Source organism: Rhincodon typus, chromosome 26, assembly GCF_021869965.1.
Source record: "Rhincodon typus isolate 14 chromosome 26, sRhiTyp1.1, whole genome shotgun sequence".
NCBI classification, from domain to species: domain Eukaryota; kingdom Metazoa; phylum Chordata; class Chondrichthyes; order Orectolobiformes; family Rhincodontidae; genus Rhincodon; species Rhincodon typus.
The window spans coordinates 8,757,839-8,783,219 of record NC_063357.1 but is presented as its reverse complement, the minus strand read 5'-3'; the positions used below and the strand labels follow the sequence as shown (position 1 = coordinate 8,783,219).

At 46.6% G+C, this 25,381-nt stretch overlaps 1 protein-coding gene across 5 annotated transcripts in view; it reads left to right on the top strand.

Annotated features, from left to right (window-relative positions):
* LOC109922848 (RNA-binding protein Musashi homolog 2-like) overlaps positions 1-25,381 on the top strand; it is a 295,031-nt gene that overhangs the window by 99,158 nt on the left and 170,492 nt on the right. For all 5 annotated transcript variants that reach the window (XM_048612469.1, XM_048612468.1, XM_048612466.1 and 2 more), the window contains exon 4: positions 12,946-13,060. In XM_048612469.1, coding sequence (XP_048468426.1) covers positions 12,946-13,060 — 115 coding nt within the window. The remainder of the gene's footprint in view (positions 1-12,945; positions 13,061-25,381) is intronic.

Here is a 25,381-nt window from a genome sequence, read left to right as displayed (position 1 = left end):
CCAGACCCCACTCCCACTCCCTGGGACAGGTTACCCCCAGACCCCACTCCCACTCCCTGGGACAGGTTACCCCCAGACCCCACTCCCACTCCCTGGGAAAGGTCACCCCCAGATCCCATTCACCCTCTCTGGGTTGCCCCTCCTTCTGTTGTCCTGTGCTGTCCCTGAGATTTGGTCGCTCTGTTTAGATACGGAAACCTAGGACTCCACTCTCCCACCAGCTTGGAAACTGGAATCTTTCAAAATATCCCCATCTCCTGCAATCACAAAGTGTTTGGTTTCCAGACTTCTGGTTTTAGAAGAGATGTGGATCCTGCTTTTATTAACAGATTTGGATATAGTTGGATTTGAAGCTAGCTCCAGGCAGAGATATCTTCAGAGGCGTCAAATGGGACGTCTCTGTTTGTGCTTAATATCTTTTGTGGAATTGTAAAGTTAAAGAAAAAATTACTTTAGTAAATCGAAAGATGGGAACTACAAGCTGAATCTATACATGCCCCATATTGGACCCTGCATCTGCTGAAATGTCGACCTCGAGGTTCCATGGGCTCGTGTCCTCCTGTTCATTCCTGATTCATTCCCCGCTCCCCCACTCCACTCCTCCCCACACATCCACACACACACGCACACACTTACTCTCACACACGCACACATGCACACACTTACTCCCTCTCTCTCACACACACACACACACTTACTCACACACACACATGCACACACAGACCCACACGCACACGCACACACAGACACACACACATCCACACACACACACACACATCCACACAGACACAGACCCACACGCACATGGACACACAGACACACACTCACACACACACACACACACACACACACACTTACTCACACTGACACACGCACACAGACACGCACACACACACACACGCACACCTATGCATACACCCACATACCCATACACACAGAAACACAGCCACACACCTACACACACACACACACAGACCCACACGCGCGCACACACATCCACACGCAGACACACACACACACCCACACACACACACACACACAAACAGAGCGAGGCTGTATGTTAAAATGAGCTGTTCATTGCTATTGGGCAGAACATAGTAGCTTCATCCAGTGCCTGCTGATAACATCACAGCCCTTGGGCCCAGTCAGAGCCAAACCGTGTGGTCTCCAGTGTGTACTGTGGATAATAAAAATAGGAGCTTAGTCTTTCCAGCTTTAGCTGGAAAGGATGTGACCATATGTTGTTTTTGAAAGGAGGACATTGTTTGATGTGATTCTTTTTTAATTGCAAGCTGAATGTATTCAATGAAGCAATTAGAAAATGCCCAGTTTGGGGTTCCCTGCTGAATGTTGATGGCAAAGTTAAAGCAATTATGAGTGCAGCAGGTAGTTACTGTATTAGACCTATCAGCCATACTCTCGGGAGCTGCTTCCCTCTGCGTTTGAGGTGTTGTGCAGGTCAGAAAGGCTTTTCAGGGCATTGTGCAGAATCCTCAATGCTAGCTTATGGTGGCCTGTATTCTGGGGGAATGCACACAGTCAGCGCTGATCACACTCCATGTGATGTCCCCTTCCCCACTCAATAGCCAGACTGATGGGCAGGTTTCTAAAGGGTGTTAACGTGTTCCCCCACTCTCTCACACACTGCACCCTGAATTTTCTGTGGCTCTCATGGTCTCTTGCTGCCCCCCCCCACAATCTCAGTTACAGTTCAAACTTCACCCTGCCCCCATCAATCTGCCTGCTCAGTGTCCACACTGACTGTGGTACTCTTCTCCCACTCTCTGCTGTTCCCCCTGCTCTCTGCCCACCCTCGGCCTCTGCCCCTCCCCTGTCCCCTGCTCTCTGCCATTCCCCTCCCCCCACCAAGCTCTGCTGCCCCCTCACATTCCTTCCTGCCCCACCCCAGTTTCTGCTCCCCCTTTCCATTCTATGTTGCCCTCCCAGCTCTCTACCATTTCTCTTTTCTCTCTGTTACCTCCACTCTCTGTCATGTCCCACAGTCTCTTAGCACCCCTTTCCTGCCATCTGTTACCCCTTCCCCTCTCCGTGCTGTTTCCCCTCCCCCTCCCTGTTACCCTTCCGACTCTCTGTTACCTCCCTCCTGCTCTCTGTTACCTCCCCTCGCCCTTTCTGTGCTGTTTCACCCCCTCTCTGTTACACCCCCGACTCTCTGTTCCCTCCTTCCCCCTGACTGTTACCTCTCTCCCTCTCTCTGTTACCTCCCCTCCCCCTCTCTATGCTATTTCCCCTCCCCCTCTCTGTTCCCTCCCACCCCTCCCTGTAACCTCCCCTCTGCCTCCCTGTCACCCCTCACCCTCTCTGTTCTGTATCACCCCCTCCCCTCATTTTCTGGATCGCTCTGATTTCTCTCCCTATTTGTTTTTTTTGTTGCTGTACATTACATTTCCAGTTGCACACATTCTCTGTCGTGCTGTGATCTTTTCCCTCACTCAGCCATCTCAGGATTTTGTGGTCTGTACCCCTTCCATAAGGCAGGTATTCTCTTGGAGGGGGACACGTGCAGATGGAAGAGAGTCTAAATGGGCAGGTGGGGTTGGGGGGATGGGGGGGCAGTGGGTAGAGATCTCTTTCTGACTAACTGATGAAAGGGTAAGGGGCAGATGTAGCCCCTCTCCTCACTGCTTCTGACCCCAGCCCCAGCTCCTGTTACCTGTCAGCAGATAATCAGGCAGTGTGGAAGTGTATCAGGTCATATGCAGTGAGGGCTGTAGTGAGTTGGATCTGATGCACAAAATGAACCCAGTGACAGCTATGAATGGAGATACAGACATTGTGAGTGATGAGTAGATGTATTTCGTTTTCCAATGATCTGTGTGCATGTCTCTAGATCTTTGAGAGAGCTTTAAAAGACTCATGTTCAGCTCCCTCCTCAAACGCTGCCAGACTCTGTGATGGAAAGACATATCAAGGCTGAACTGAAAATTCACTTGACTGCAGAGAATCTTCGAAACTGAAAGGGCTAGTTTATTGAATGGGAGAAACCTCGTTACCCTGTAATATCCTGCCACTGTGTTACAGCAGGAACCAGCTCCCTTCTCAATCCCAATTTCTTTGGGCTGACACAGTGGCTCAGTGGTTAGCACTGCTGCCTCATAGCACCAGAGACCTTTGTTCAATCCTACCCTCGGGCGACTGTCTGTGGGAGTTTGCACATTCTCCCTGTGTCTGCGTGAGTTCCCTCCCCGGGTGCTCTGGTTTCCTCCCACAGTCCAAAGGTGTGCAGGCTAGGTGGATTGGCCATGCTAAATTGCACATAGTGTTCAGGGATATGTAGATTAGGTGGGTTGTAGGGGATGGGTCTGGGTGGGATGCTCTGTGGGTCGGTGTGGACTTGTTTGGCCGAAGGGCCTGTTTCCACACTGTAGGGATTCTATGAATTCTCTTCCTTGTCTTTACACATTTTTCTTCACTTACACAGGAGGTCGGAGCAGGAGTTGGCCATTCGGCCCCTCGATCCTGCTCCAATGTTCAATAAGATAGTGGCTGTTAAATTGACCTTTGACCCTTTAGTCAGTAGAAAAGGAAATTGGGTGTGTACTGACCTTTGGATCAATTAGGGGTGTGCTTTTGGTGAGGCCACATATGTATTGTGTGCAGATTTGGTCTCCGTATCTGAGGAAGGATGTTCTGGCTCTGGAGGGGGGTTGGGGGCAACAAAGGTTTACTTGGATCTGACTGTGGCCTTAACTCCACTTTCCTGTCTGTTCCCCATATCCCTCAGTTCCTTTAAGACCATAAGAAATAGGAACAGGAGTAGGCCATTCAGCCCCTTGAACCTTCTCCCCCATTCAATAGGATCATGGCTGATCTGACATTCCTCACATCCATTTTCCTGCCCTTTACCTATAACCCTTGATTCCCCCGACTGGTCAGGAATCTCTCCATCTCAGTCTTAAATACACACAAGAACTCTGCCCCCGCAGCTCTCTGTGGCAAGGAGTTCCAAAGGCACTCAGCCCTCTGAGAGAAGAAATTCCTCCTCATCTCAGTCTCAAATTGGCGGTCCTAGATTCTCCCATGAAGGCGAAACATCCTGCTGATTATAAATCTGCAGTCAGTTCTAGTTCCTTCAAAAGGAGCAGTGAAATGTTGACAGATTGGCCAATCCCCAGCCCGTGTAAAGTGATGCTTCCATGGCCCCGTTCAGAGAGAGCTGCCGTTGGTCAGTCTCAGTATAGCTGCCCTCCATGCACAGCCATGCCTGGTTGCGATGCTGTTCTACCAGATGGACATTTCCACCTCTTTCCGGGATTTCGGCAAGTTCTCCTTTGTTGGGAGTATTCCATGTGGAATAGGAGAGCGTGTAGTGGGGAGCAAACCATGGGAATTAATATAACGGTGAAGAAGTGACTGAATGTAGGGTTGGGTACTTGGACAAGAAGGACCTTTCTGAGGGCAGTTCCAATTTCCTGCTCCCTGAAAACATGGAGACAGAGGGTGGTGGGTGCCTGGAACTCACTGCCGGGGGAGGTAGTGGAAGCAGACACTATAGTGACTTTTAAAGGGCGTCTTGACAAATACATGAATAGGATGGGAATAGAGGGATACGGTCCCCGGAAGGGTAGGGGGTTTTAGTTGCGACGGGCAGCATGTCGGTGCAGGCTTGGAGGGCCGAAGGGCCTGTTCCTGTGCTGTAATTTTCTTTGTTCTTTGCTCTAAAACCATGTGTCACCCACTTAAAGGGACCCTCTGCCCCATGTCTAAGACTTACCTTCACCATCGATAGGTTACAACTCGGATGCACCGTTTAAAAATTAGGAATCTCTCTAAAGAGATGAGGAAGTATTTGTTCTCTGAGGGCATTGATCGACTGTGGAACTATTTTTTCTACAGAGCAGTGTATTGTTGAATGTGTCCAGAACCGAGTTAGATTTTTGATGGACAAGTGAGTCACGGGTTATGAGTGACAAACAGGAAACTGCAGTTAAGTGCCCCAATCAGATCTTTTCGATAGGCAGGGCAGGATGGAGGGGCTTGTGTCCTTGTGGAGTTTGCTGTCCTGTGGGCTCTTTAAGTGTTCCAGATCTCTAGGATGTGGACAGTTACACCTAGTTGCTAATCGAGGGAGGTCAAGTTTCAGGTTTTGAGGCCAATTTTGTATAAGGGCTGGAGAATTTCAAGGAGGTGGTGGAGAGTGGGGTGGGGGGTGGAGGATACCACTTTGCTGAACGTTCTGTCACACATCCTTGAAGGTGGTGGTGTTCCCTCCTCTGGAGGTCCTCATTCCATCAACACCCAACCTGGGTGTTCTTTCAGAGCACTCCGATTCAGGCACTGGGGTTGCCGATAGTTTCCAGGGAGGGCGTGACAGTTCAGCTAGCCACCTCCTGCTCGGACAAGAGAGGCAGGACAGACAGAGAAGCAGAGGTAAGAGTCAGCGCTGCTGCTATGGGCTCTTCCTTTACTCTCGACGGGGTCACCCTGTCAAACGTGCAGTCCCTGATGTGTGACTCCCAGCCACTCCACATTCCTCCATCTCCCCCCACTCCCCACCCCTGCCACTCAAAACAAAGCTCTGTATGACAGTGCTTGGTTTCTGACATGAAGCCCACCGTTGATTTTCACTGTACTGGGAAAGCCAATTGCAGCGTTATTAGCAATTAAAACATTCCAGGTGCTTTGTCAATGTAACTTAGCAACCAAGATACACAGTAAAGTGTAGCCTTAATGAGAGGAGCAGGCTTGTCCTATCTATTAGGATTCTGTCTCGTCGTAGGGCTCTCAGCCTGGATAAGATCAAAGCAATCTTCCAGGTGCTGTTTGCAACAGCCTCGCCTGAGTATTTGGCTGTAAATTCTGCAGCACAAAGGCAATGAGGGACCTGACTGCCAACAGCATTAAATGGTGCAAATGAGAAAACTTTCTCCTGGTTGGTTTGGGGTTTTTCATCTGCGACCTTATGGCAGACTGAAAATAGGAAATGAAATGTGTCTGAAGAAGATGACGACAGTGGGGCATGAGGCAGGCGGTTTCTGGACCCAGAAATTGTTCCTGATTGGGCACGAAGCTTTTAGCTTTCCTCCAATGAGTGCCCTCCTTGTCCCCCAGAAAGGTGTAAAGGGAGGTCCTCAGATCTCTTGGACTGTGGAGTGGGAACACCACCTCCCAAAGAGCTTGAGCACGGAGCTCTGTCTCCAGGCTGGCAATAGATTCCATTCCAATACTCACTCTGTTTGCCCTGAGGCTAGCTGCTACTGAGCTGGACATTATAAAAATGTGGGAAATAGGAGCAGGGGTTGGCTATTCAGCCCCTCCAACCTGTTCCAACATTCAGTTAGGACACAGATGATATTAGGCTTCCAATTTCCTGCCCTACCCACCTACCAATCCTTTAGTTTCTTTACTTTTCAAAAGATCTATCAATCTCTGCTTTGAACATACTCAATGACTGGGTCCTTGCTGTTGGAATTAAAGATTCTATTTTCATAGCCAAGAGTTCAGGAGGTGAGATGGCACTCACATGTAGACTTCACCCGGCCCATATCCTTGTAAGGATAGTGTACTGATTGTAACAAGGCCAGCCAAGTGGACCTCATGCGATATGAAGTCCCTGATTGGAGCTGTTAATCTGGTCCAATCAGGGAGCCCTGGCTGACAGATGTAAACAGGAGCATCAGGGGTTCTGTTCACTCTGAGAGCTGGCTATGAGGGAACTGGAGCAGTGTCAGGGGCTTTCTGCATGTAAATAAAGGGAGACTTTGAGATGGGCCTCTGTGGAATTAGTTCATTGGCGATGAAAGAAAAACCTGCTCCTGAAGAATTTCGCTTGCAGCTGTCATCTTTGAGTTGCGGAAGGCATTTCTGGCATCATGCTTTTGTTTGGGAAGCTTGACTCATTCAATCCTGCCATTGAAGATTGGGCCCATCTTGTGGAAAGAATGCGTTATTCTTTTCTGGGCAAATGACATTGGGGCAGATGAAAAGCAACGAGTAATTCTCCTTGTGGACCCGCAGCTTTTTCAGTTATTAGGACCCTGAGTTTCTTTGAGGCACCAGATGTGAGTTGATGGATTTAGTTAATGAATATTACGACCCCAATCCTCCTCTAATTCTGAGGTGCTTTTGGTTTTACTCAGCAATTCGAGAAATATGTATCAGGATTTTTGACTAGTTAAAGACAACTGGCAGAGGCATGTGACTTTGATTTAATCCTTAATGAGATGCTGAGAGACAGTTTAGTATGTGGGATTGATGATGTAAACATGCAAAAGTGCCTACTAGCTGGAGCTCAACTGGACTTCAAACAGGCACTACAACTGGCTCTATCATTGGAAAATGCGGCAAGTGGAGCATGTGAGTTGCAGAGTATTCCGATGGAAATGGACATCCTGCCAGTCCAACTGAGCTTGGGGAACACCACTTGAGGGAAGTCAATTGCATAGTCTCAGTCAGGACATGTCCTGAACAGAGGGGCTGTAGGTCCACCCACAGCAAAACCCCGAGGACAAACTCAAAAGTTACAGGCAGCAGTTCCCCCACAAGTTCGTGGGAATGGCTGGGTAAACCTTGGATTCCGGTCCTTTCATGGGCTCAATGTTCTTAGTCATCGTGGATGCCCACGCAAGGTGGCTGGATACGCACAGAGTTCACTCGTCAAATACGGGGACGACAATAGAAAAATTGTGCGCTTCTTTCGCAATACACCGTCTCCCAGAAGTATTGGTCACAGATAACGGGCCATCGTGTACCAGCAGGGAGTTTGAGTATTTCCTAAAGTCGAATGGTATTCATCAAACAAGGACAGCTCCATACCGTCTATCATTCAAAGGTCTGCGGAAAGAGTGGTCCAAACTTTTAAGGCAGGCATAAAGAAACAGCCTACAGCTTCACTAGGTACCAACATGTCCTGGTTCCTGTTTGATTATCAGACCACCTCTCGTGCAACTACAGAGATAGCTCCAGCGGAGTTGCTCATGGGGAGAGGACTCCACACCAGGTTAAACCTGATCTTCCTGGACCTGGTGGGGAGAGGGTGAAACGACATCAGGAGCATCAATTTCGGATACAAGATTCCGTGAAACGGGAGAGACAGTTCATTTGGGGGACGAAGTTTGGTGTAGGAACCATGGGAATGGCCCATTGTGGGTGAGAGACATGGTGGATGCAAGGTCAGGTCTAGTGATGTATAAAGCCCAGCTTGCTGACTGCCTTTCTGATTGTTCCAATGCCTGTAGGTTCTCCCTATTGAGCATTGAAGATATCTTGAAATCTGAGATAGACACGGCGGATGTTGCTGCCTCATTGGATTTGCTGCCTGAAGAGGAGCATGAACTTCTTGGACGATGCTCTGGACGCAAGAGAGGAGCTACTGTGAGTTACATGCCGCCCATATCAGAGTCAGAGGAACCTGGCCCCGGTGCTAAAGCACTCCAGGAGAAGCTACAACAAAAAGAATTGGCCTGTGTTTTTACACTCAGGGGGAGGGATGTAGCGATTGGAACAAGTCAGCCAGGTGGACCTCATAGAATATGAGTTCCCTGATTGGGATTGTTAATTTGGTCTAATCAGGGAGCCCTGGCTGACAGATATAAACAAGGAGTGTCAGAGGTTCTGCTCACTCTGAGAGCTGGCTCTGAGGGAGCTGGATCAGTGTCAGGGACTCTCCACGTGTGAATAAAGGGTGACTTGGTGACAGAATACTGGCCTCCTGGATAGAAGTCCTCATGACGTGCATCCGTCTACTCTCCCATTGGTCGGCATTTCTCTCCGAGAAACCCACGCTAACAATGGAGGCGTGTCCAGACACACAGGGCTGCCCGTTAGAAAAGAATGCTAATGGGGCTCACACGCTTTGGAAGATGAAAGAGAGACATTGTATTGGAAAAGAAGTGGTCCATATCCTGCTTAACATGCCCATCACACCGATTCTGTCGATGGTTACCAAAGCCACGTGGAAAATATCAACTAACACTTTGATGCACTTTAAAGTCACATCGCTTTGTTACCTTCAGCAGTTGTCAATGTGAGCCACACACTGCATAAACTTTGAGCAACTTGACTTTGTAATGTGTACTTCCAAACTCTCAGACCAAGCTCAAGGACAGTTCTGCGAAAGTGAAATTTGCAGAAGTTGTTAAGTTTGACATCATTAAGAAAAGCTGCCTGGCCATTTCTGATACCCTGCTGCAGCATCTCATGGTGCACAGCTCATTAATGATTTAACCATCCTGGAGAAGAGAGACAGAGAGAGAGAGAAGGATTGCAGGAGACTAACAGGGAACCTCCACTCCCTGGTGCAGTTGGCAGTGCAGCGTTAGAGTAAGATAGAGACTAAGATTGTGGGGAGAAAATATACTCTCAAAGAGACCAGCATCAGTAACAAGGCAGGTTAGCTGGGCATTCCCCAACAATGTGGCACTCTGATTTGTCAAACTGCAGTACAGCGCAATGTAGCTGTCCCCATTGCTACCGATTGTTTGGAGCTCCCTAAAATAACATAAAAGGACTGCAGATGCTGGAAATTTGACACAAACAAAAACAGAAAGTGCTGGAGAAACTCTGGAGAAACCTAACTCTGTTTCTCTCTCCAGTTGCTGCCAGACCTGCTGAGTTTCTCCGGTTTTTGTGCCCTGGCACATGCAGTAAGTCTAGTATTCCCTGCAGTGGCTCTAAATTGATTTTCATTCATTTTACTTTCTGTTACACTTAGTCCAATTTAGATACTCTATACTCTGTTTTTTGGTATCCAATCAGGAAACCATTCAACTGTTAGGCATGTGGCTGATCTTCACTCAGCTTTGGGATAACCACTGTAAATGCTTGATGGCTGATGGAGCTATAACTTTTATAGCACCTGTTGCCATGTGCAATGATATTCGCTCGTGTGACATGCCTTCAGGTCATGCCATTTTCTTTCCATCACTCTTCCATTTCCTCTTCATTTTGTTGGCGTTGCTCTCAAAATGCTGGCATCCTGCCTGCAGACTTTGCTTCCACCTGGGTCCAGCCCAGAGTAATGGCGCTGTGGGAGCTGCAGCAAACAATGTAAGTGCGCTTAAGGCCAGGCTGGATAAACAGCGGAGGAAGAACAGGGTGTAAGGGTTTCTGATTGAGCGGGTGATAGGATGGAGGAGTAGGGAAGGGAACTTGTGTAGAGTAGCAGTACCGGTTCGGGCTAGCTCCTGTACTGTAATTACAACATAATCGTCCGCGGTAATGATTATAGTTTTCAGTAAAATTTGTGTTGGCTGCATTTACAATGAAACTTGGCGTGCTGTGACATCATTGCCGTAGCAACAGGCTGCAGTCGAAGGCCAGGAGCTCAACCTGTCACAGAGCATCCCCTTGTTAAATCTTTGCTTTGTTAAGAAGTTCCAGTCTCATGAACAGGATCACTGCAGGTTCTGTCCACATCCTGGCTGAGGCAAACATGGATTTAGAGGGCTATAAATAAAGCTTGTTGCAATCAACTTGTCAAAACCTCACTCAAAGCACAAAGCGAGTTGACTCACATGCTCCTATTACCTGAGCTGTTTGTCAAAGCACAAACCCAATTTAATTTTGTTTGGTGTGTTGCTTTTCCTCATTATCTCTAGCCTGTGAGTGCTAGAGAGTTTTATGACTGGTACCTCCGAGACCAGAGCCTGCTGGCCCGCTGAGCTTTTTACTGAAGATGCAACACAGCTCTACCAATTTCAAGAACAAAAACAGAAATTGCTGGAAAAGCCCAGCAGGTCTGGCAGCATCTGTGAAGGAAAAAACAGAGTTAACGTTTCAGGTCTGGTGACCCTTCAAAATTTCCATCAATTTCAACCCTACCCATTCAAATTATGAACCCAAGAGATATTGCTAATAATTGAACAATAAAGAGAAGTGGGAACAGTTGGAACTTGCTCAATGGGCCAAATGGCTTCCCTGTTTTCTTTTGGTGTATTGTTTGGTGATGTTTTATTCTTACCTGTGAAGGATTCCCTTTCCTCCCCATTGAGATCCTGTCCAGAGGTGGCTCTGGAATGAAAACATACTCCCCTGAGGAGAGATTGCTATAGGGTTTGAAGAAACGCCAGGCGATCTCATTGGAACTTGTTAGAGAATGTGACTATCCAGATGCTGAGAGTCTGTTTCCCCTCAGGCTGAAAGAGAGACCAGAACGAAGGGCTCATGATCTCAGGTAAGGAGCAAGCCGTTTCAGGAGCGACGTCTACACTGAGGATTGTGGATTTTTTGACATTCTTATCCTCAGGGGACTGTGGATGCTCGATCATTGGTAACATTCAAGTCAGAGATCGATAGATTTTGGAGTATTGGACGTAATGGGGCAGTGCGGGAAAGTGATCAGCATGATCTTATTGAATGGTGGAGCAGGCCTGAGGGGCTGAATGGCTTCTTCCTTGTTTCTTATTTGTTGGGCATAATTGCTTTGCTTTTCAAAAGCTGCCATTGGCCTTTTCGATGATACCTGGTACACTTCTTAAAAGATCTTCATGTATTTTTCATTAACCTTTGCCCCTGGGAAATCCCTCTGGCTATGTTTGCAATGGGATATTTTTAAATATGCACCCTGTGTTGTAAATGGATTTAGCAGCTTGCGTTTACATTGTGCCCTTAGGCAGCAGTAGACTGTTCCAATGCATTTCATATTCCAGCTGTGCGATGTACAGACTCTGGGGCTGGGCTGTGTTATCATTCACGCTGTTAGTCTGGGTTACTGAGGCAACACGCACTTTCACATGTACATTGTAGTCCAGCACCATGGATAGTGATGGTAGGAGCTCCATTACCTGACTGACCAGGAAGTCTCACTCTCCCCTTAACCGTCTGGCGTGTGAAGAATTTTCAGGTTGATACTGTTGAACGTCTTTATAAATGCACCTTCCTTGGCCACCAGGTCCATGGCTTCTGTCTGAGAGGGGCAGGAACACTGCCCACAAACCTTCCCTTTAAGCTGTTCTGAGTGCCAATCATGGGAAAACATACAAAATGGGAGCTGGAGGAGGCCAGTCAGCCCTTTGAGCCTGCTCCGCCATCCAATCTAATCATGGCAGCTCAGTCCCCCGTTGCCACTTCCTTTGATCCCTTATGAACTTTATTTTGTACAGAAGTGATTATTTTTGTGCTTTTTATTTTTATATGTCAGGTTTCTAGGAGAAGCTTAATCTATTCAGTTCTTAAACAAACTACAAACTGTAGCCCTAAGAACTCTATCTCTTCAATCATCCACCTGCTCTGACTTTTTTTTTTCTTAGAAACATACAAAATAGGGGCAGGAATAGGCCATTCAGTATGATCATCGAACTCAGTTCCCTGTTCCCACTTTCTCCCCTGTACCCTCTGATCATTTTAACCCTAAGAGCTGTATCGAATGCCTCGAAAAATTCCAACGTGTTGGCCTCGACCGTTTTCTGTGGGAGAGAATTCTGCAGTCTCACCACTCCCTGGGTGAAAAAAAAACTTCTTCTCGTTCTCAATCCTGAATGGCCTTTCCCTGTCACCTTAGATCATGGCCCAGACCTAACTTGCAGTTCTGGGAGTTGCTGCCACTCACTCTCAGACCTTGAAGGTCCACAAAGAAGGCGGGGAAAAAAATTTGCAGGAACATGGCTGCCCAGTGCTCCACAAGATCGCCTTTGAACAAACCGTTGTGACTGTCAAACCTTGAACTCTTGTAACATAGAGAGCCAACCCTCATAGTCAGTGGTACTATTCATAATCTGCTCTTTCTGTTTTGTTTTTGCACTACTTTACATGGAAGAGTTGGTTGTAAAACGTGCCTCAATTCAGCCCTCAGGTTGAATTTTTAAATAAATAAATCTTGGAGAATTGGTTGACACCGTGCCACACCAGCAGACATTTAAGGACAGGTGCTCGGTAAGCGAGGCCTGTTTTCCCTCTGACTGAGTGAGGCCTTTTGTTCTAACACTTGGCTGATTCTGTCTATATTTTTTTCTCTCTCCCTCTCCCTGCACTGCCCTCCCTCAACAGGTAGAATGTAAGAAAGCGCAGCCTAAGGAGGTGATGTTCCCACCAGGGACTCGAGGCCGTGCTCGGGGATTACCGTATACAATGGACGCTTTTATGCTGGGAATGGGAATGCTGGGTAAGGCCTTGACACCATTTCTATTCTGCCATTTTGTGGGGACAGGGGAGGGGAAGATCTGGGGGTGCTGGTTGATTGTTAGAGGTTTTTCTGAAGAGATTTTAATGGAATTGCTAAGGTGTAACCTGAATGAATAAATCAGCAAAGAGGTTGAACAATTTAATTAATGTAGCCGGAGCGAACGCAGTTGATTAATCTTCGCTGAGTTTCAGAATTAAATTAATCAGATTAATATTTAAGGTTGGAAATTTATTTATTAGGGACGAGGGGAAAAATCTTAAGTTTATTAATCTAAATTTATCCTGATTTATTCATTTGTGGGATGTGGGAATCTCTGACAAGGCCTGCGTTTATTTTTCGCTATTCATTTATTTATTCAGAATTCATGTGACACCAGATAATAGACCAACAGGTTTAGTTGAAAATCGCAAGCTTTCGGAACAAGGAGCGAGGATGGATAGCTTGTGATTTCAAATAAACCTGTTGGACCGTAACCTGGTGTCGTGTGAGTTCTGACTTTGTCCACCCTAGTCCAACACCGGCACCTGCACATCATTTATTTATTGACTTCAGTCACATGTAGGCCAGAATGGCTTGAGTTTGGAGTGGGCCTGGTCTGGGTAAAGATAGCAGATTTCCTTCCCTAAAAGATGTCAGTGAACCAGATGGTTTTAAACAGTGATTGATAATGGTCACAGGGATTTCAATTCCAGATGTTTTTGAGTTCAAATTTCAACACCTGCCATGGTTGGGATTTGAACCTGGATCCCCAGAACATTATCTTGCAGATAGTCTGGATTACTAGTCCAGTGACATTGCCGCAATACCGTGGCCTCCCACAACCATGTGCCCCTCTGCATCCTTTGGAGGTGTCAGCTCCCAGTACAGGGTGACATAGCAGAGAGAGAGAGAGGGGGAATGTGTTTCCATTGGTGGAAGGATCTAGAATCAGAGAGCACAGGAATCAATAGAGACAAGAGGGCCCTCTTGTGGCACAGTGGCAGTGTCCCTACCCCTGGACTGGGAGACCCAGGTTCAAGCGCTCCAGAGGTGTGCGATAAAATCCCTGAATGGTTTGATTAGAAAAATAGGTGGAGACAAGAGGGAAGACATGGCAAGTGGTTAGGGTCTGCGAGATAGTGTGATGGTGGCAGGTTCAACCAAGCCTTTCGAAAAGGAGTTTGATTGTTCTCTGGACAGTAAGAATCCGCAGGGTCACAGGGAGTCAGGACCTGGGACAAGGGGTTTATCAGGGATCAGTAACTGGGTGCGGTGTAAAGGTTAATGTGGTGGGGTCAAAGGGAGGGGTTTATGGGCTCAGGTGTAGGGGGGAGCCTGGGAGCCCAAGGCAGAATGAGCACCATTTCTGTCCCCGCCCTAGCAGGGAGAGGGTGGGAAAATGGCACTCTGTAGGTTACAGGTTTGGAGAGACAGGCCGAGCACACGAGGCTAAATGGCCACCATCTGTGCCTGGAACAATTCTGCCTTTGTAGATGCGGTTCAGTGAGCAGCAGCTGACCTTACCCCAAGCACAGCCCAAATGAACCTGTTCCACGTATCACCGGAGACAACGGGCAGAGAATGACTCACAATGGGGCAGCACGGTGGCTCAGTGGTTAGCACTACTGCCTCACAGCGCTAGGGGCCCATGTTCGATTCCACCCTCGGGCAACTGTCTGTGTGGAGTTTGCATATTCTCCCAGTGGGGTGATGTGGGTTTCCTCCCACAGTAGAGGGATGTGCAGGCTGGATGTGTTAGCCATGGGGAATGCAAGGTTATAGGGATAGGATAGGGTTGGGTCTTGGTGGGATGCTCTTTGGAGGGTCGATGTGGACTGGAGGGGCCAAATGGCCTGCTTCCAAACTGTAGGAATTTTAGTCCCAGCCTCAATGCCCATAAACAACCAGCTTTCAGCTGGGATCCCTGGGTGTTCTTGGATAGACAATTGGCAAATTTAGCCCTTTAAATTCTTCATGAAAATGCCCCTTCTAATATGTAATAATACGTAACAACATATCAATGAAGCCATTAATCTCCTCAGTGCATAAAGGATTCAGGTTTACAGGCAGGAGCTTTTCCAACCATCGACCTTTGTTGATTGAGTCTCCGCTCTGATCTGTGATAAAAGAGGATGTGCCAATCTCCAATGGGAAGTCTGTTGGAATTGCGAGCTTAGATCAGAGATGAGAAGATTTTAGTCACAACCAGTGGTGGTTTTTGTGTGTGTGTGTGTTGGCGGGGGAGGGGGATGTAGTGGTGGTAGAAGTGATTGCTGTGGTCTGGGGGTCACAGAGTCAAAGAACCCAAACATAGACTGAGACTGGGTCTGGGACTGGGACTGCCATAGTGTTAAGGGCTTGGATGGAGAGGAATTTGTTAAGTGCATACAAGAAAAGTTTCTGATGCAGTATGTGGATGTACCTGCTAGAGAAGGTGCAAAACCTGATGTACTTTCAGGAAATAAGGCAGGACAGGTGAACGAGGTGTCAGTGGGGGTGTACTTTGGGGTCAGTGACCACAATTCTGTTAGTTTTAAAGTTGTGATGGAAAAGGATTGAGCGGATCCAAAATTTAAAATTTTAAATTGGAGGAAGGACAATTTTGACGATATTATGTAAAAACTTTCAAAAGTTGAATGGTGGTGGATGCTCACGGGTAAAGGGACGGCTGGAAAATGGGAAGCTTTCAAAAATGAGATAACCAGCATACAGAGACAGTATGTTCCTGTTACGGCGAAGGGCAGGGCTGGTAGGTGTAGTGAATGCTGGATGACTAGAGATATTGAGGTTTTGGTCATGAATAAGAAGGAAGCATATATCAGGTTTAGACAGCAGAGATCGAGTGAATCCCTAGAAGTGTATAAAGACAGTAGGAGTATACTTAGGAGGGAAATCAGGAGGGTAACAAGGGGACATGGGATAGCTTTGGCAAATAGGGTTTAGGAGAATCCAAAGGGATTCTACAAATACATTAAGGACAAAAGGGTAACCATGGAGGGAATAAGGTCCCTTAAAGATCAACAAGGCCACGTACAATTACAACATTCAAAAGGCATCTGGATGGGTATATAAGTAGGAAGGGTTCAGAGGAATATGGGCCAAATGCTGGCAAATGGGACTAGATTCATTTAGGATATCTGGTCGTCATGGATGAGTTGGACCAAAGGGTCTGTTTCCGTGCTATATATTTCTATGACTCGATGACTCTAACTGACAACGCAGGCAGATATTCCAGCCCTCAGTCCTAGAGTACCATTGACATTGGGGTGTAGAGGATGGGGTGTTTATTTAGGCCATGCCAGGCTGATATTTTGGATGGAGTATTTTATGAACAAGCTGTGATTTGCCCTTGTCTGTGAAAAAAGCAACATTTCAAAACAAAGATTACATTTCATTCCTGCCTCTTTCCCCCTCTTTCCACTCAAACCAACCACCCCCAGCATGTACACTTTAATGTTTTTCTATTAACATTAATTACAGGATTGGTCCTTTTTCTGTTTGTAGCTTTATAATGGTTGATAAATAACTGGAGAAAGCTGGCAGATGCAGTCAAACCTAGAAGGTGCTTTCATTGGCTTCCCAAATGGGCCTTAATTTGGATTGAGATGTACAATCAATTCTCCCTAATCAAATCAGGCTTGGAGGCCCGGTAGGCCCTGCCTGTCCAAACTCCTAATGCCTCATTGCTTTCAAATCACCGCCGACATTTTCTACTGTGCGTGAATCCAACTTACTTCAAAAATGTGCCAGGATTCCCAAGGTATCTGCTCAGTCATATTTTCTTTGAGGCGAGTTGAAAAGAAAGCGACAAAGAGCAGGTGGTAAGCATTGTTAGCAGTATCCAAGGCCCCAGCCTGTTATGCTCCCTGAGGAAGACATCCTTGGCTTTAGGAGGCTGGAGGACTGGACACTGAATGCAAGCCCAGAGTTCTCACTGAGGCAGCAGTGACAGAGCTGAACAGGAGAAGGTTGATGGTCAAACTCAAGATTGGGGAACAGGATCCAGGTGGAGATGGTGGAATATGGCCCCACCGCAAGTGAAAGGCCAATTAAGGTTAATCACCTCCAATTTTGGTGTCATTTGCAAACTTATTAACCATACCTCCTATGTTCACATCCAAATCATTCGCACAAATGATGAAAAGCAGTGAATGCAGCACCGATTCTCGTGGCACGCTGCTGGTCAGAGGTCTCCAGTCTGAAATGCCACCCTTTACCACCACCCTCTGTCTTCTACCTTCAAGCCAGTTCTGTATCCACATCACTAGTTCTCTCTCTGTTTCATGTGATCTAACCTTGCTAACTGGTCTGCTATGAGGAATCTTGTCAAGGTGTCTTATTAGGAAAGGGTAGACAGGCCAGGCCCATATTCTCTGGAGTTTAGAGGAGCTGGAGGTGACTTAATTGCAGTATAGATTCTGAGGCAACTTGACCGGATGAATGTCAAAAGGATGTTTCCTCTTGTGGGAGAATCTAGAACTGGGGGTCATAGTTTAAAAATAAAAGGGCACCCTTTTAAATCAGAGATGAGGAAACATGTTTTCCCCCAGAGGGCTGTGAGTCTTTGGAATTTCCTTCCTCCAAAGGAACCCTGTGCAGAATCTTCAAAATGCTTTCTTTTTAAGGCAGATGTAGATAGCTTCTTGATTACCCAGGGGACAAAGGATTATCAGAAATATGCTGGAATGTAGAGTCGAGGTTAAAATCAGATCAGCTGCGATCTTATTGAATGGCAGAACAGGTTTGAAGGGCCAAGTGTCTACTCTTGTTCCTTGGTGTGTAAGGGAAGCAGTCCCTCCGTCTGTGTATCACCCAGCTGTCAAATGACTGGGGTAAGGGGGAAGGGAGTGAAATATATTAATGACCTTTACTGTGCCCCTGCCTTAGCTGAGGGATTGCTGGCTTAGTTGGGATCAGTTCATGTATGGAGCTTGTAAGGTGTCAGATGAATGGGATGAGAAAATGTTGCAGTTGTAGTTTAGAGTCATAGAGATTTACAGGCACCAAAAGAGCCCTTCGGCCCATTGTATCTGTACAGTCAAAAACAATCACCTATATATTTTCTGAAGGGTCCCAACCTGAAATGTCAGCTTTCCTGCTCCTCTCATGCTGCCTGGCCTGTTGTGTTCATCCAGCTCCACACTAAGTTATCTCTGACTCCAGCATCTGCAGCTCTTACTGTCTCACCTGTATATTCTATCCCATTTCCAGCACTTAGCCCATAGCCTTGGCATCGCAAGTGCACATCTAAATATGACTTAAATGTTCTGAGAGTTTCTGCCTCTGCCACACTTACAGACAGTGAGTTTCAGATTCCCACCACCCTCTGGGTAAAAAATATTTTCTCACATCCCCTTCTAAACCTTCTGGCCCTTACCTTAAATCCATGTCCCCTGGTCATTGACCCCTCCATCAAGGGGAAATGTTCCTTCCTGTCTCCCCTATCTATGCCCCTAGTAATTTTATTCCTCTCAATCATGCCCTTCCCTCCCCCCCAGTCTCTTCTGCTCCAAGGAAAACAATCCAATCTGTCCAATCTCTCTTCATAAACTCTCAAGTCCAGGCAACATCCTGGTAAAATTCCTGTGCACCCTCTCCAGTGCTGTCACATCCCTCCTATGATGTGGATTCCAGAACACAGCTGTGGGCTAGCCAACATTTTATACAGTTCCAGCATACTGTCCCTGCCCTTAAATTCAATTTCTCGACTAATAAAGGCAAATAACGCATATTCCTTCTTCGTCCACCTGTCCTGATACCTTCAGGGACAGCTGTATGTGCACACTCAAGGTCCCTTTGATCCTCGATGCTTCCTGGCATCCCACCATTCATCATGTATTCCCTTGCCTTGTTTGTCTGGCCCGAGCGCATCACCTCACACATCTCCGGATTTCGGTCCCATCCTTTAGTTGGATCATTTGGGATTAATGTGGCGACATTAAGTTTGTGAACTTCATGTGATATGGTGGACATTGAGCACAAAGTGTGAATGGGAGCCACACTGAGGGGGCGCCATCCTGTCAGAGGCTCTGGATCAAGCCCAAGCTGAGCTGCCCCCTTCAGGTGGATGTAGGAATCCCACAGCACTATTTGGAGGAAGAGCCGGGGGTGTTTTCCTGGGTACCTACCCCTGGCCAGTATTTATTTCCAAACAGCATCACTGAAAATACAAGTGAAAGCGGGCTGTGTTGGATTCTGGGCACACACAGGTGAAAGGTCATTGTGTTAAGTCGGGTAGCGGGGGAGCTAGGGTGGATAAATGAGAAATCATTTATGAATTGATTTTTTTTTAAATAGAAAATGCAGGCCGCTTATTTTGTTACTGAGGAGATTAATTTTGAATGAAAACAGCGTCAACAATTCAAATCCCTCAAAATCCCACCTGAAGCATGAAATAATTCCTCACAATTTGAAACCTTTGTACGGCTCAGGCTGTACCCCAGCTGTCTAATATGTTAAACACTACCAGCCCCCACGTCACCTTACCTCACTGAGTCTTTCTCCGTCCCCTCGCATCTTACCTTTAGTAAATTGTATCGACGACATGTCCCTCGACCCTTTTCCCTCTCCCCATCTTCCACTTTGCCCTTAGCACCAATCCAGCCCTTGGCTCCCAAGGACAGACGGACATGAGGATCTCTCAGTTCGGCTCTTCCCTGAGTGCATTTTGCATCAGGGAAGATAATTACTGTGAGATTGACTGTTCTCCGAAAGTACTGGAGCAAGAACAAATCAATGGCTTGATGCCAGAAGAGGGGATGGAGATCAGAAAGGTGGCTAATGGAAGTGGCACAGAGGTCATCGCAAGCCATGATTTGGCTCATGATGAAGCATCCACATGTTAATGTGCTGCTGATCTTTGAGGCCAGTCTGTTCCCTCAGGTCCTGCCTCAGACTCACTGGAGTGGAGTCAGGCATTATCGTGACAAATGAACAGGAAAATTGAAGCAATGTTATGTTAGAAATTTTGAGCCTTGCCTCCCTGACCCAAAGAAAATTGTACAACAAGGAGATGAAGGATGGGGCTGTTGCTGTGGTTGCTGTATTGACCTTTCACCGCTTGATGCCACCAGGAGGGAACAAACTTGTGTCACAGCTTAAAGTGGGGGCACTCACTTTGTATGGAGCATATTGCTCCTCTCAACTAGATCATTGCTGTTCCATTCCTAAACTGCGTTTCCCACATCCCACTTGCTTCACAAAATCTTTATTGATCTCAGTCGTAACATATTTTCTCAATGCCCAACACCTGTAGCTTGTTTAAAGTTGCCGATTTCTCCCACCCTCCTCTAGTTCCTGATCTATCTCGGATCTTAAGCGATGGCTGCAGAGAGACGCTCGGCACAGTGGTCCCTTTGAGAGCTCTGGCACGCCAATCGAGGCAGGAGGATTTGGGTAAACCCTCCTGTGTCAATGCCATGCTTCGTGTGTCACTCCAAACCCCTTACTGAGCCCAGCAGGGAGGGCCGATGCTCTTCAATGGTCATCAGGTGCTACAAGAGTGAATATTCTACTCAGTTTGAGGGGGGTCTGCACTCAGCCTGCCTCCCCTAAATCCCATTGGCATATGGGCTGACCCATGGGCACTGAACTCTGGGATGTGAGCAATGTCAGTGTTAGTTTCAGAGCCAGAACCTATAGGTGGGGCCGAAGTGGATTAGGGAAGGGTGGAGGGTGGGGGTGATGAATGGTCAACAGGGAGTGGTGGTCAAAGAAGTAAATGTGGAAACTGACTGACACTCATAAAGCTTCAGTGTTAATGAGAGGGTTACCAAAAGACCATAAGATATGGGAGCAGAATTGGGCCATTTGGCACATCCAGCCATTCGATCACAGAATCCCTAAAGCGCTGAAAGAGGCCATTCAATCTATTGAATCTGTACCGACCCTCAGAAGGGCGTCCCACCCAGAATCCTCCCTTCCCTGTAACTCTGCATTTCCCATGGCCAATCCACCTAACCTGCACATCTTTGGGCTGTGGGAGGAAACCAGAGCACCTGGAGGGATCCCCCGCAGACACAGAATGTGCAAACTCCACACAGGCTGATGTGTTTCTGAACACCATTCTCCTGCCTTCTCCCAGTAACCCTTGATCCCCAGTACATGCTGAGAACAGGTTGTGTGGGCCAGGCTTGGAATTGCTGGGGAACAGGAGGTCGAAGCGAGATTGAACTGAGGTGTTTAAGATGGTTGATGGATTTTAATAGGGGACGCAGAGAGCTATTTCCTTTGGTGGGGCAGGACGGTGTGTCTGGGACAAGGGAGAAGAATCTTAAAAACAAAGTTCGTCCCAGTCAGCTGTGGGATCTTGTACATCATTTCATTGCAATGGACGTATGGGCTGGAGGTCTAAATTGAAAATTTCAAAGCTGAGACTGATATATTTTTGTGAGAGATGGGTATTAAATGTTTTATGGTTACAATAGCACAGAAGGGGTTATTTGCCCCATTGAGTGCAGGTTGGCTCTCTATAAAGCGCTCCATCAGTTGCATTCCTTGCTCTATCTCTGTAGGCCTGCAGGTTTATATCCCTCAAGAGCAAGTCCAATCTAAACTCATTGACCTTCTCCATTTCCACCATCCTTGTAGGCAGCAGGTTCCACTTATTGAGTCATCAAGTTGTACAGAACTGACGAGACCCTTCAGTCCAACTCCTCCATGCCAACCAGATATCCTAAATTAATCAAGTCCCATTTGCCAGCATTTGGCCCATATCCCTCTAAACCCTTCCTAATCTTTTACCCATCCAGATGCCTTTTAAATGTTGTAATTGTACCCACTTCCACCACTTCTTCTGGCAGCTCGTTCCAGACACGCACCACCCTCTGCGTGAAAATGTTGCCCCTTAAGACCCTTTTAAATCTTTTCCTCCCTCACCGTAAACCTATGCCCCTCTAGTTTTGTTAGGGTGGGGAAAAGACCTTGCTATTGACTCCCAATCGCTCCATAGAAAAAGTCTTTCCTCACATTCCCCTGCACCTTTTATCCAAAAGCTTAAACCTTTCCAAAAACCAAAGAACTACAGACGCTGTATATCAGAAACAAAAACAGAAATTGCTGGAAAAGCTCAGCAAGTCAGGCAACATCTGTGGAGAGAAATCAAAGTTAACGTTTTGGGTCAGGTGACCCTTCCTCAGAACCTTTGTCCCCTTGTTCCAGCACCATCATCTAAAGGGAACAGCTTTTCTTTGTCCACTTTATCTAAATTTATCAGATTTCAGCTTATTGATTCCATGAACGTAAGATGAAGTTAAACAAGAGAGTGGCTGTGGTTGAGTGAATGTACAGGTTTGAGGGGCAGAGTGGTGTGCTCATGCTCCTGTGTTCCTAAGTGTGCTTGGTATAAACTGCTTAGCTCAGTCTTATCTGGCAGCACTGTCTCAGGAACGGCAAGTCCACTTTGTTAAGTTCACATTAGTTCCACAAGGTTTGGTGAGAGGCAGCAAGGAAGCAATTTAAGCAGGGTGCAATTTGCCAGGGCTCAGTTGTCACATTTACAGATGTCTCCGCTTTGACAACTCGCACCGAAAGGTGAGGGATTTTGAATTACAGCTCTGAGCTTGTGGGTTGCCTCTGTGCGTAATAGACATGTAGGATCCTGAAACAGCTTGAAATTACTTTCGGAGGACTGTTAATATCTTAACTGTACAGGGAATGGATGAAAGACAATGCTGTGAATCAAGGATAAGGGATGAGTTCCACTATCCGCATCCTCTTATTAAGTTCACCGTGCTGACTCCATCAGATCCCCTCCTCTCTGAACTGTGCTGGGGTTTTGATGCACAGCCACTAGGCTCTCCCCAGGGTCCTCTTGTGTGACTCTGTAAAATGATGGTCGTCAGGCTGTTCTGTCAGTGTCTCTCAGAGCCTCATGCCCTGTGGAAATCATTTTCTAGACTCTTGTGCACCCAACAATGGTGTTCTGTCTTGTATTCCCATTGACGTCACACTGCAAAGGCTGGGGAACGCAATGTTCAATTGCTTTATAATAAAACAAAGACACTGGAATTCTGAAACGAAAACAGAAATTGCTGGAGAGACCCAGCAGGCCTGGCAGCATCTGTGGAGAGAAAACAAAGCTAATGTTTCAGGAACAAAAACAAAGTTGCTGGAAAAGTTCAGCAGGTCTGGCATCATCTGTGAAGGAAAAAACAGAGTTAACGTTTCGGGTCCGGTGACCCTTCCTCAGAGCTAACGTTTCAGGTCCAGTGACCTTTCTTCAGAAACCTTCCTCTCTTCTGAAGAAGTGTCACTGGCCTCGAAACATTGACTCTGTTTTCCCTCTCCACGGATGCAGCTGGACCCGCTGAATTTCTCCAGCAATTTCTGTGTTTGTTTCTGTTATTTGAATGTTTGATAAATTGGGTCTGCCCTCAGTGATGTTCACTGTGCTTTATTAGTTAAGCCTGAGTGTGGATTTGGCAGGGGGAGGGGGAGGGAGTTGTTGAAGCGAAAAGTGAACAAAGCAGTAGGAAGAGCTGGAACCGTGAGTTGGAAGCGCGGAGCAGACATTTTAATATAGTGTATGTAAAAGATGAAAACTAGCGTGATAACCCCGAAATATAAAATGTACAATAGTCCCCTCAGTCAGAATTGCCATGACCTGCAACAGTAGCTGGTGAAAGCATTTCCTGCTCCTGTCGATAACATCTTGTTTCCCCGTTGTGTATTATTCTTGCAGTCACCAAGCCTTATCCTTTACAGCCTTAATCTGCTGGACCTTCCCGTTCATCATCGTACTACTACAGACCCCACAGCTATAAAAGTAATTTCAGCCATCCCTGCTGTAAGCTCACAGGTCAAGAGTCTCCATTCAACACATTAAACACTAATAAGAAGAAAGACAATAATATTTCACTTATTAAAGTGTTAGGTGTGAATGTCCTTAAATCACTTTCTTAGCCAGGATAGCTGTAAGGTAGTTGGTTTTTAGTATCCAGCTTCTCTTAACATCAAGAAACACTAGAAAGAGTCACCTTATGTCTTTCCCAGTCTTATATTAAATCAAATTAATTCTGACTTGTTCATCTTTCTGCTTCTGCAGCATTGCAATCATTGTGTTTTGTTTGTCTGCATTCTCTCTTATTCATCTATCTTCATTTCTTTTCTCTCCCTCCCTCATTTTATCCTTATCTCTCACCTATCTCTTACTGTAATAGGAACAAAGGAAATTGGGAGCAAGTGTAAGTCATTCAGCCCCTTGAGCCTGCTCTGCCATTCAGACAGATCACGGCTGTTTATCCACCTCAGCACCACTTTGCTACACTATCCCCATATCCTTTGATGTAGCAATGTCGAGAAATCTATCAGTCTTGTCTTGCACATACTCAGCAGCTGAGCTTCCACTTTGGAACAGAGAATTTCCAGAGATTCAGGAATTTCCTCCTCATCTCAACTCTAAATGTCCTAGGTCATATTCTGAGACTGTGGTCATCTGGTTTTCACAATGCCCCGCCTGTCTTTTGGGGAGATATGCTTTCTGCATTTAGCCTGTCCAGCCTTGTGAGAAATTTACAAGCTTCACTGAGATCACCTCCCCTCTACTGTAAATAGGAAAGGAGAACAAAACTGTACACAGTACTCCAGGTTAGGCCCCATTGAGGCTCGAAATACATGCAGCATCTTCACTGCAGGACCCAAACCCTCTTCCAATAAAAGCTGGCGATATTTGCCTTCCTAGTTACTTGGTGCACCTATCACCTCCCCTCTCTCACATCCTCCCCTGACCTCTCGCTTGATTTCTGTACTCCTTTGAGTACATGTGACAATAAAGCTAATTCTAATTTTTTTCTCTTCATCTCTTACCCTGTATGTTGTTTGCTTCACTTTTTTTCCTCTTGTGCTCTACCCCATTATATCTGCTATGGCACCCCCCTGCCCCGGTTATTCCTTTCTAATATTTCCTTACTTCTTCTGTTTTATCTCTTTCTGCCTTTTTCAGCCAGCTGGTTCTCCCCTTCTCTCTTCCACTCACACCTTCTTCCTTTAATGTTTCTTACCTCCTCGGATTAGGTTTGTTGGCCTACCTATTCTCCGCACCCCCTGCTTAACATATTTCCATCTCTCGACACACACTATTTTAACAAGTTATTCAGGTGTCTTTTCTGATCACAAGAATTTGATGGAGCTGTATTAACTGGTCTGCTAAAATTAGCACCTTTTCTCATGTTCCTTTCGATTATTATCCTCACTAACCCCCTGTTTCTCTGGAATGCTTTGTGTCTCTGCTTTCTTTTCTAGCTCTCTTCCTGTTCCTTCGCTCTTCCCTTTTTTTCCTCCCTTTCCCTTCGCTCCCTGAGGCAAAGTTTAATGTGTTTTCTT